General features: G+C 41.6%; 1 protein-coding gene across 2 annotated transcripts in view; it reads right to left on the bottom strand.

The window, feature by feature from the left end:
* Window positions 1-2,729: 2,729 nt before the first annotated feature.
* Window positions 2,730-12,564, bottom strand: part of CCDC47 (coiled-coil domain containing 47) — a 40,014-nt gene continuing 30,179 nt past the window's right edge. For both annotated transcript variants that reach the window (XM_077460199.1, XM_077460198.1), the window contains exon 13: window positions 2,730-12,322. In XM_077460199.1, the coding sequence (XP_077316325.1) occupies window positions 12,242-12,322 (81 nt within the window). In that variant the 3' untranslated portion in view covers window positions 2,730-12,241. The remainder of the gene's footprint in view (window positions 12,323-12,564) is intronic.

The following is a 12,564-nucleotide window of genomic DNA, read 5'->3' as shown; positions in this document are numbered from 1 at the left end:
CAAACACGAATGTAGTGACGTTTCAACGTACTGACGACACTTCAAAAGAGGACATTCAATTACTCCAGCGCCACCTTTGGTCACCTTCTGTATTGTTGTCTGATCTTTTGCATTGGTTCTGAGCATGCGTGTTTGTACTTTGTATAAAAGTCCGATGGTTTTGTGTACACACGAACGGACTTTGCTCCGTTGGACTTATGTTCTCAAAAAGTTTGTCTGTTCGCACAGCCAACAAAAGTCAGATGAAAACCGAAAAAGTTTGTCCGATGGAGCGTACACACGGTCAGATGTTGCCTCAAAACAGCTCATTTGCATGTTGGTTGTCAAAAAGTCTGATCGTGTGTACGGGCCTGAAGTTAGAAGCCGATTGGCTACCATGGACAGCTGCATCAGATTCTGAGTGCTCCGGTTTTAGTAAATCCCCGCCATTGTGTTTAGGATTAACCCTTTGAGGACCAAGGGGCATATTTGTCCCATGTTTTAATTGCCTGCATCATCTGATTAAGAACTTAAAATACTATTTTTTTTGGTTTGAGTCAAAATATTAGTTCTTATCAACAAATGATTGTCATAATTCCTCCCCCAAAAATGATACAAGTGTGGAAATGGTTTTATTTATTGTTCAAATACATTCTTAAAAGGGAAAAATACATATATATAATTATTTTTATATTGAAGACAGTAATCTTATGGTCCTCAAAGGGTTAATTGCTGACTAAGCACATTATTTGGCAAGAGAGCTGCCTTTTAGTACATCCAATACACTATAAACTGCTACAAAGTCACACTGTACAGTCTGCTCACTAGGGAGAGGAGGCTGAAGACATTTTTCATTGTGCCTGCAGCAGACTGATGCCATAATCTCAGCCTAGATATAGGCATTTATCTGGAGCTCAAGGGATTTTTTTTAACAAGCTAATGATGCTGTATAGTGTAGGGCTGCAACTAACGATTATTTTAATAATCGATTAGTTGGCCAATTATTGTTTCGATTAACCACTTCAGCACCGGACCATTTTGCTGGTCAAAGACCAGACCACTTTTTGCGATTCGGCACTGCATCTCTTTAACTGACAATTGCGACGTGGCTCCCAAACAAAATTGACGTTCTTTGTTTCCCACAAATAGAGCTTTCTTTTGGTGGTATTTGATCACCTCTGCGGTTTTTATTTTTTGCACTATAAACAAAAATAGAGCGACAATTAAAAAAAAAAAAAAAGGCATTATTTTTTACTTTTTGTTATAGTAAATATCCCCCAAAAATATATAAAAAAAAAACATTTTTTCCCTCAGTTTAGGCCGATACGTATTCTTCTACATATTTTTGGTAAAAAAAAAAAAAAAAACTCACGGGGGTCCCGACCGGCGCGCTCGCGATGGCAGGGCAGCATTAAAGATTGGACGTACCTGTACGCCAATATGCCTGCCTGTGCCATTCTGCTGACGTACATCGGCGTGCGCCGGTCGGGAACCGGTTAAACATTATTTGCCATGTAGTCTACCCCATTATTTTATTGGAGGTCCTCCCTGTAAGGTTACTATATCTTGCTGTGAAGTAATTGCCCTGCTTAGATTTGTATCATCAGCAAATGCTGAAACTGAGCTATTTATGCCATCCTCTATATTGTTTATGAAAGAATTTATCCCAGGACAGAACCTTGTGGTATCCCACTCGCCACTCCAGACCATTCTGAGTACTTGCTATTTATTACCACCTTTTGGACACGCCACTGTAACCAGTTTTCTATCGGGAACCGGTTAATAACCTTAAAAAAATAAAAAAATAAAAGTGGGTCAAATTGACGTTCATTTTCAACCACAGTGACGGGAAAATGTGAAAATAGAAAACTTCTCCGTCAAAGGAATTTTCAGACAGTGTATGTGATTTTGTTCAGAAATGAAGTAAAAATTTCAAACAAAAATTCTTTCATTCAGCGAATGTACAAAGATATTTCATATGAATATTCTCACCTGAAAATTGATCCGTGAAGCCAGCATAAGGCTCAGTACACACCTATGCAGTTTTTGCATTTGATCTGTTTCTGCAGTGCTTTTTTGCTGTACGTTTTGATTTTTGCGCACGTGATTTTACTTCAATTTGCATTTTTTTTTGGGCAGATTAAAAAAAAACAAATTGCTGCAAAAACGCATTACATTCTTTTCTGCAGATTCTCCATTGAAGTATATTGAATTGCATTAAAAGTCCCTGACCCTTTCCAAATATGCAGCGGCTGAAAAAAGCACAGATATGAACATGTCCCATAGGAAACCATGTAAATGAACTGTAGTGTGTTTCTGCAAAAAGCACCAACAAACATAGATGTGAACCAGGCCTAAGACGTTTAGTAACATAATGGGGTTAAAAAGACTAAAATTAGCCCTTTATAGTACAAAAAAGCAGATAATCACTACTGGAAGGGGTTCGTTTATTTACTGTAGAACAGTGAAAGTAATATTTACAATAGTGATGATACTTTTGTACTATAAAGGGCTCATTTTATTTATTTTTTTAACCCCATTACTGGCCGATTAATCGATTATGAAAATAGTAATCGATTCATTTCATAATCGATTAGTTGTCGATTAATCGATTCGTCGTTTCAGCCCTAGTATATTGTGATATTCCAGGTATTTCTGCAGACTTGTAAAGATACAGAAAGGTCTACTATGACAGCATTGTTGATAAAAGATTAACCAACCTATAGTCCATGGAAGAACCACACAGGCAGTTAAATGTATTACATCAGTTTTATTGTTCATTTGACAGGTAAAAATCAGAATGGCAGAACAGCTGCAATGCTTCCGTGGCGATCACATGACCATGTACAGGGAAGAATAAATCGCACACAGCATTCCAATCACGCTAATATTAAAAATGTACAATAACCAGAACATTCTGTCTGCATCCACTTCTATGTGAAAGCAGCAATTGAAGGTAGGGTTCCTGAGTATCCAGATGTCTGATCACTTCACTTTTATTGCTAACAATCTGTACTCTAGTAACAACCAAAACCCATGCATTGATCGGCCAACTGATAGGAGCATTCAGGAATAGAAAGAGGTGGAGGGATTTGGCATCCCCCAAACATAATAATAGGAAGTGTCTCACGGGTGGAGACCGCTCTGGCCTAGAACCAGGCTGACTTATAGGCTTTGTTCAGCTTGTAGGCACCAAGAGCAGTGTCAACTGTAAGCTTTTGTAAAGTACTTGCACGGCTTTCAAGTCAGCATTGTGTACCCTTCAGGTCCATTTTTTGGATTTGTAAAATAAACAGCACATAACTTTTATTGAAGGTGATAACAGGCTTTAAAAAACAAAACATGTAGTGCTAAAAAGCCTTCAAGCAGTTTAGTTCTGGACAGGCCATTCACTCTCCCAAGGGGAGTATGGGGAAAGTAGGCATCTGGGTGGGTTGGACTTTCATGAAACTCCTCTCTGCTGTTTAAAGGGGATCTTGAAGCTGGAGGTATTTCCTGGGAGGGCCTCCATGTGCTCGCTCTGATTGGTCCTCACAGTTGTCAAGTGATTGGAAGCCTGTCTTACCAGCTCTGGGTCGCAAACAGTGACACAGCCCAATCAGTCCTGAGGGGCTCAAAATTGAATGTGTTCCCAGCACAGAACAGCAACACTAGTCATATCCATATATGTGGTGGCTAGAGGTCGACCGATATGGGTTTTTCTCTGGCCGATGCCGATATTTAGAAATCATGGCGGCCGATAGCCGATGCCGATTTTTTTTGGGCCGATATGGTAGGCCGATTTTATTTTATTTATTTTTTTCCTTTTTTATTTTTTATTTTTTAATCCCCCTTGATCTAACACACCTTTCCCACTGGGGCGTTTTTCAGGCGCTTTTGGGCTAAAAATAGCGCCTGTAAAATGGCTCCCCTGCAGTCTGTGTGAAAGACAGAGTGCTTTCACACTGAGGCGATGCGCTGGCAGGATCTTAAAAAAAAAAAGTCCTGCAAGCAGCACGTTTGGAGTGGTGTATACCGCTCCTCCACCACTCCTGCCCATTGATATGAATGGGCACCACTGCCGAAGCGCATGCAATGCGATTTGGCAGCAGTGCTTCATGGGCGCATTTAACCTCTTCCTTGGCCGCTAGCTGGGTTATATGTGCCCCACTAGCCAAATAGCACCGCTAAAATGATGGTAAAGAGCCGCTAAAACTTGCGTTTTACCATCAACGCCTGCCCGCTCCAGTGTGAAAGCAGTCTTCATAAGTGATACAGAAAATTTCTTACATTTAAACATTTATTAAACAAAACAAAACCCCCAATCAGTTTACTTGTATGTATGATTTAGATGAAAAAAAAAAAAAAAAACCTATATATTAAATAAAAACAGGTAGTCAAAACTTTTGGACGAAAAAAAAAATGGGCTAACTTTACTGTTTTTATTTTATTTTTTAAATAGTGTATTTTTTTCCTAAAAAAATGCATTTGAAAGACCTCTGTGCAAATGCCGTGTGACATAAAATATTGCAACAACCGCTATTTTATTCCCTAGGATCTCTGCTAAAAAAATATATATCATTTTTGGGGGGTCCAAGTGATTTTCTGGCAGAAAATACAAGATTTTTACTTGTAAGCAACAAGTGTCAGAAAAGATTTAGTCTTTAAATGGTTAAACTGAGAACTTCTACACAGAGATGATTTCATTCATTCAAGTGTAAACATTGTATCATTTAGTTCTTTTCTTGGCAGCCTGCCCAGAGAGGAGGAAAGGGTTGCTATGACGACTCAGGCAACTCACACTGACTGAAATGACTTCTGTAATAGAAAAGTCCCGCTGTAGTTCTAAATCGGCTTTTTATCAGCTCAAATCGGCCGATGCCGATTATTTAAAAAACGGCAAATATCGGCCGGCCGATATATCGGTCGACCTCTAGTGGTGGCACGGCAATTAAACCCACCACCATGCAGCCACAGATGGGTAAGGTCAGCAGGAAAAGATTAAAGTGACAGCCAGCACTCAAGTTAAGGCCGGCCATAGTTGGTTTGAATGCTGAACTGGTTGAGATTCCAACCATGTATAAGCAGACAATCTATCAAGTTGATCAATCAACTTGGGTACAACCAGTCTGCCGGATCTTACAGGGCGATTATCGATAGTGGCTGGTATAGCCGCTATCAGTAATCACTGTCTTCTCCCAGAGGGGATAGCCGTTCTTGCCAGGAGAATACAATGACTTGGCAGGATGGAATCCCGTCAACACTGTGTTGATAGGGGTATCTGTGGTTGCATTAAAGAAATTTGCACTGCATATGGGCTTCTTATAATGTGTCATCCCTACCCTGGAGCTGAAGGGTTCTTTATTAGCGTTAACAAGAATGGCTGGACACTAGATGAAAGCTTCCTCGTCAGAAAAAAGCTGTGTGAAGAAGGTCCTAGGTCAGGGTTTCTCAACTCCTGTCCTCTAGGCGCCCCCAACAGGTCATGTTTTCAGGATTTCTCTCAGATGAAACGGCTGTGGTAATTACTAAGGCAGTGAAACTAATCAAATCACCTGTGCAAAATAATGGAAAGCCTGAAAACCTGACCTGTTGGGGCGCCTTTAGGACTGGAGTTGCGAAATCCTGTCCTAGGTTATATGGCTTTGCAGCTCCCTGAATGCCCCTGGAATTCAATAGTCAAGGACAGGTATGAATAGGCGTTGATAACACCTATATGTTGGCTTATAAATTCAGTCGTGTGTTTTCATCATCTGACAGTTTTGCGGTTTCATTTTTCATGACGCTGAAAGCATAGCAGACACGATCGTTTTCAGGGATGGCAATCTGAGGATTCTCCATCATACTCCACCAGCCACAAGACTATTAGGTAAATCCACCTGAGAGCTGACATCTACAGCAAACGTAGTACTACATACAGCCAACACTTCTACCTCATACCGTCATATGCAAATAAGCGATAAAAATTGGCAAATTTAACATCAGAATCATCAAAGACATGGCCTTAGGATGAAAAAGTCTGACTGATCCCCTGTTGTTCTGACTGAGAAGAGATAAACTAGGGCCAATTATTACAATCGCATGAGGATCTCAGCTCAAGGGTGGACAGGTATGTTACATGAAAAGTAAAATCACTCAAATGGTTGTGACTGGGCAGCATAAAGGGAGACTAAAGGGTTCTCTGCCTTGTAGGGTTTATTTAATACCCACCCAACCTGCTACTTATGCTTCCTTTGTTTTCTCTGCTGCTTTCCTGTTCACTTGTCAGAGAAGAAGGGAGCTTAGAACCCTCTTCTTCGACCCATGTGCAGTACAGAGTACCTGAGCGGCCAATTGCTGACCTGAGTACCGTAACACAGTGGATCTTTAGTCCTGTGTAGGGTTGCACAGATACCCTTTTTTTAAATTGGCAAGTACAAGTACCAATACTTTCGGTCAAGTACTCGCCTAGTACCGATACTTTGCGATGCAATTTGCATCCATACAAAATGAATGGGCGCAAATCGCACTGCAAAGAATTGCATGTATTTTGAACAGGAATGCGGTGCAATTCCTTTCCAAATTTTATTCAGTTTCTCCACTGCTGCTGTGTGGCTTGTCATAGTGATTTTGAGCCCGAGTTTACACAGGAGTGGGAAAGCCCCCCTGCATGACGGGTTCCACTAGCTCAGGCCCCCATCGAATTGTGGACATATGCGACTGCTCCTGCCTGACCCATAGCTTTTTTTACTGCAGTCTCCAGCGGTTTGAGCCATCCATTAGACCCCCCCACCTTATCCCCACTTAGTCCCGCTGTACCAGATTTCCGACAGACAGTGGTGGATCGACAAAGCCGCTTCACCACTCCGGGGATTTGAAATCCTGTGGCCTTCTCTCTTTTCCTGAAAAGTACAGGCTAGACCGCTTTTTATTGGTCAGCGTCGTCCATGTGACGGTGCTGACCGATTAGAATCCCTGTAGTCCATACTGTCAGTACTAGAAGGGGATGGCTCATAAGGCTGGAAGCTGGGGGGAGCGAGCGAGGCTGGGGAGTAATAGGAGGGGCCGCAGATGTCTACAGTCAGATGGGAGCTTGTGGAACCGGTCATGCAGGGAGGTCTCTTGCAAATTTGCTCCTGTGTGAACTTTACTATAACGAGCCTGGGATCACACAGTAATTCGGGAAACCGCACACATTTGAGACAGGAATCGCACTGCATTTCCGTTTAAATCGCATGGAATTCTTTGCAGTGGGCTTTGCGTCCATGCATTTTGTATGGACGCAAATTGCACCGCTAAGTATCGTTATCGGGGGCATTTTATTTTTTATTTTATTTATTTATTTTACGAGTACTCGTGACAACACTTGGTATTGATGCATCCCTAGTCCTGTGTAATCTTTTACTGGACCAAACTGAAGCTTACACAAAGCCTTGGGGAAACTCACGAGTTGTCAAGCTAACAGAAGCCAGCTATAAAGGAGCAGGGGGCCAAAGTACAAGTTCACTTTAAGACCAGATGATCAACTGCTTTATTTTACGCTCCTGTGATCACATAATCTTTACATTCATCCTTGAGAATTATAGCAACAAATCACAAGTATTAAATTACATTAACTTAAAAACTGAGCCCAAAATTAGACCCTTCAACGGCCCAACCACCATCTGTCTAGCTTGTCAAAAAAACAAAACAAAAAAAACACAGATTTCTGTTACTCTTTATATTGGAAGTCTTAGTTTGTCTGCCCAACAATGGCACAGTTCATAAAAGCTACACTGCATTGCAACGGAGATGCTATACTGGCATTCACCAGCAGGGGGCGTTGCAGGGCATACGCATCATCAGTGTCCTGTGCAACAAGAAGTCAGTGATAATTGAGAAGTGTAGCCCTGATTTATACAAACAAAATCTGAAAATCACCTAACTACTGGCCAGTATATTAGAAATATTAGCTTAAAGACTTGGCTTCATATAGATCATGTCCCACAACTTTAAAATTAATCTTTTTTGCATAGCTTCTGATATTATGCTTTTCTTCTTTAGTGTTACTTGGTAATATTTTCGTCTTTATCCACTGAATGTGACTATATCCATGGGAGACTTGTAGCTAATGGAGGAGGGGGGGTGCAAAATACTTGCTACACTAATGCGTAGCACAGTGTGATGGGAACACTTTAAAAAAACGAGACAAGTTTTAAGTCCAAGAATCAGGGGCCCCAGATGCAAATGGCAGGGGAACGTTAAAGAAAAACTCTACTGAAAAACATAGAAACCGCTAATGGTGGCTTCTCCAGCCGCCTGTCTGTCATGTTGACCCATTGGCTTCAACATCTTCTAGAGGGAAAATGTAAATCAGGAGTTTTGCTTTAGGGCTGAACAAGCTTGCTGCATGCTTATTCTGGATTAAGTGCTAGTTCACACCAGACGCAGTTCCATGCGCTTTTTTTCTGCACTAAAAATGCATGCGCAGTGTTTTCCATGCATTTCAATGGCTCTAGTTCACATCATGCAGTCAGTTTCCGGTGCAGAAACTGACTGCATGGTGTGAACTAGAGCCATGGAAATACATTGAAAACACAGTGCATGCATTTTGTGCATAAAAAATGTGCAGGGAACTGAACGGAACTGCGTCTGGTGTGAACTGGCCCTAAGGTCCAAAAATCAACCAACAAGCAGCACCATTGGCAGCCTCCATCTATCATTCAATTTACTTTAAAGTAGAACTAAAAAGGCAAAACTTTTTTTTTTTTTTCAATCTGCATAGATTAAAGTGGTTGTAAACCCTTACAAACCACTTTGACCTACAGGTAAGCCTAGATTAAGGCTTACCTGTAGGTCCAAGAAATATCTTCTAAACCTATATGGTTTAGGAGATATTTGCCCGAAAATAGGCACCGCTGTCTACGGCGCATGCGCCGTAGACAGCGGCGCGCAGGCGCACTGAGTGCGGCATTCTCAACGACGGAGCTGCCGCGCGTGTCGGCTCCCGTGCGCATGCGCGGGAGTGACGTTATCGCGGCCTCCCCGAATGACAGCGGCGGAGCTGCGAGACCCCACCAAGAAGATGGATGCGGCGGACTACAGGGGACAGCGGTGACTTCGCTGGCTCCTGTGTCAGGTAAGTGACACATAATGGACTACTATGCGATGCACAGTAGTCCATTATGCTTTACCTTTGCAGGGAATGAAAGAGGAAGTAAACTCATCAGGGTTTACTTCCTCTTTAAGGGAGGGTTATAACCCCTGTCAGGCTTGTTTTTGCCATTTGTGTCCCATTGGGGAGATTTCCCATCACTTTCTATCCAATAACAAACAAGAAGTGGGAGGAAATCTCTTCAAAGTGAGGAAACCTATGGCCTTCTAATCCCTCTCAACTCTGTCCAAAACTAAAACAAAAAAATTAAAATAAATAAAATTGTCTTTAGTTATACTATAAAAAGGCAAGAAAATTGATAATCTCTTTGTATGCCCGTTTTAGTGGTGGAGGTAGGTGTTTTGATGCCTTCACAGCACTGATGTCCTACAGAGAAGAGTCACCATCAGACGAACCATGCAGAAACCATTCAGAAAAAAAAAAAAAAAACAGGTCTTAGGTTATTGTATTCATTACATTTTGTTTCTGTAGCTCCATCTTCTCCTTCCTATCTCCTGAAAACACCAATGCCTGTCTCCTTGCTAAAATGTTCAATTCGGAGTCATAAAACAGGCTATATGGGCTCACCGTAAAATCCTTTTCTTGGAGTGCATTGAGGAACGCTTTTCATCTACGGGTTATACTGGTCGCGTCCCATAAGACTGGACACTGGCAAACCAAAAATAATATTTAAAATGTAGTCCAGCCCAGCATAACCCCTCCTATTACCAAGTATGCCTCCGTTTTGTAGCGGGCAGTGCCAAGAGCATGATCAGAAACACAATGGGATAGGACACGTGTCCCTCAATGGGCTTCAAGAAAAAGGATTTTAAAGCGAGTACAAAAAAAATCCTTCTCTGTTTCTCATTCATTGAGGGATACAGGAAATCTTAAACTTTTATATGTCCAAAAGCAATCCAACTGAAGGGTGGGTAACACAGCAAACAAATGCTAACATGCCCAAGAACAAAACAGAGAGCTGAGGGTACCCTGCGGATCAAACAGATGCATATACAAAAAACTTATAATAAGCATATCCAATGTGCATGGAAACACCATCAATGATTTGAAAAATCAATTTCTCAATTGAAATAACAAAAAAAATAATAATAATAATAATAAAGAAAGTGATGCATGGTAATGACACTGCATGCTCTTGTGAATTGAACTTTACATCAGTTATAAGGACCATTGTCTCCATTATACATTAGTAATCCAAGCACACGGCATCTCTGCTGCCCCCCCCCCCCCTTTTGGTGGACACCCTACCAATAATACTACCTTTATTTTGTTTTATACAGCTTTCAGAAATATTTTTGCAATAACTTAAATACTTTTATATTATATCTATAAAATTCGGGATGGGAGCTGAAGAAGGGAGAGCATAGATAAGTATTAAAAACAGAATTTCCTGAATCTCTTCTATAGTGCAGGGTAGCAGAAAAGCCAATAATGGAGTTCTTAAACAGATACTGGTATTTTGGGAGCAGCTTCAAATCAATCATAAAATTGATTGCTAAACGTTGCAGCATTGAACTCCTGTTTGCACTATTATTTCATCCCCACTGTGTGTCATAGTGATGTCACAGGTACCATGCGAACAAGCAGTTTATTTAAAGCAGAAGTAAACCCATCCATTTAACAGTTTAAAAAAACAGTTACATTTCCGGCACGTGCGGGAACGTAACTGTCACATTGGTTGTGATCTCACCCAAATTGTTAAACCATCCAATGGCTGGTGTCATAACTGATCACATGTGCAGCATCATGGCAGTTGAAGATTAAACAGAGGCCAAGATGGCAGCTTCCTTGGCTGAAACCGATAGGAGGGTTTACTTCCACTGTAAGAGAACTTCATGTGGAGACAAATGGTTAAAGCCCTAGTTCAACCAAAGCAGGGAAGAGTTAGAACCACTGTCAAGGTTTATATATGCTGTCAGCATCCCTGTTGAGTTTTGCTCGCTACTTCCTGTTCTAATACCCATCACCTGACAGGAAATGGGGTAAAATCCCACAGAGTGGGGGCACAGACAGCAATAAAATCCTGATAGAGTTTCAAACTCTATGGCTCGTGTCACACAAGCCAGCAGCCCACTTACCTTTTGCCAACAAGGCTGAACCAGCAACATTCTGCAGTTTTCTTATGATAACCATTCATATATGCATGACTTAAATTTGCAGCAATGTCAAACTAGTTCATGCACTACTTTGGTCCGACTTTCATGCAACTTGAGGGCCACAGACTTCAATGTTAACCCTCCAAAGCTGCATAAAAATCGTACCTGAATATTATGCAATCCAACAGTTGTCCATTTAACTGATCAAAGACAAAGTTGCATCCAAGTTGCACCCATCCAAAGTTGCGTGAACGATGCACCAAATTTGCACTCCAACGTGTGAATGGAGCCTAAGTGCAATCCTCTCCTTGGGGATTCTGCTGCTGGCATCGGACTAGACCTTACTCTACTAGAGAATGTGTTTTAATACTGGGTAGGTCCCCAGTAGAAGGATTCACCCTCACTTTCTGGTCTGCGTGACACCCCGTCAAATAAACAGGCAGTGAAGAAGAAATCTCCCAAATGAGGACTTACAAAGTAGACAACTCTTCCTAAATGATTAAAAAGTACACTTTGATTTTCCATCACTTTCTGTCCCACAAAAAAGTGTCATTGGGACAAATAGAGAGGACAAATCTCCCCAGCTGACGACAGGTACAAGCCATCCAAAATGATAAAAAAAAAAAACCATTTGGCTGGAGTTGGGCTTTAACTGAGTTCACAATGTTGATCAGGGGTCTCAAACTGGCGGCCCTCCAGCTGTTGCGGAACTACAACTCCCATCCTGCCTGTACCTGACAGAGTTGTGCTTTTAACTGTCAGCATTGCAAAGCCTCATGGGACTTGTCGTTTCTCAACAGCTGGAGGGCTGCCAGATTGAGACCCCCAATGTAGATTTTCTCTGACACAAGCAGAGAGACACGCTTTATCTGAAAAGCGCTAATCACATGGGTTATCTGGGAGCATGAATGTGGAAACTCGGGGGACACTACCTTTTCTTTAACAAAAGGGATATCTCTGCACTGGAAGGAAGTACAGCTGCTAAATTAGGCTTCTCTGTTCCCCTGCAGGTGAAGGGATAATAAAGGATTGGTTTGAAAGCAGCATAATTCTTTTACATGGCCTTCACTTTGATCTGCTTCATCTTCATTTGTTTCTTTTCTATCTTCTTCTGCTCACGGCGCTGGGCGGCTTCCTGGGAGAGTGGTAAATAAAAAAACAGAGCGTTAAACTTTCTGTGCCCAAAAAATAAAATAAATAAAACTATGCACTGTAAGAGGAATGCAGGATTATGCACAAACTGTTCTTGCTCCTGCAGTTTGTATCCTATACAATGTGCTAGTGATGGGCTCGGCGTGTTTGGATCGAAACCGACAAAAAGCCACCAATGCACATCGGCAATCATAGGCAGCATGTGTATGTGCAGCTGCAGGTTGG

This window comes from Lithobates pipiens, unplaced genomic scaffold, assembly GCF_037356315.1.
Source record: "Lithobates pipiens isolate NorthernLeopardFrog02 unplaced genomic scaffold, aLitPip1_a1.2 Scaffold_28, whole genome shotgun sequence".
Lineage (NCBI taxonomy): Eukaryota > Metazoa > Chordata > Amphibia > Anura > Ranidae > Lithobates > Lithobates pipiens.
The sequence above is the reverse complement of the archived record's forward strand: the minus strand, read 5'-3'. Positions and strand labels throughout refer to the sequence as shown.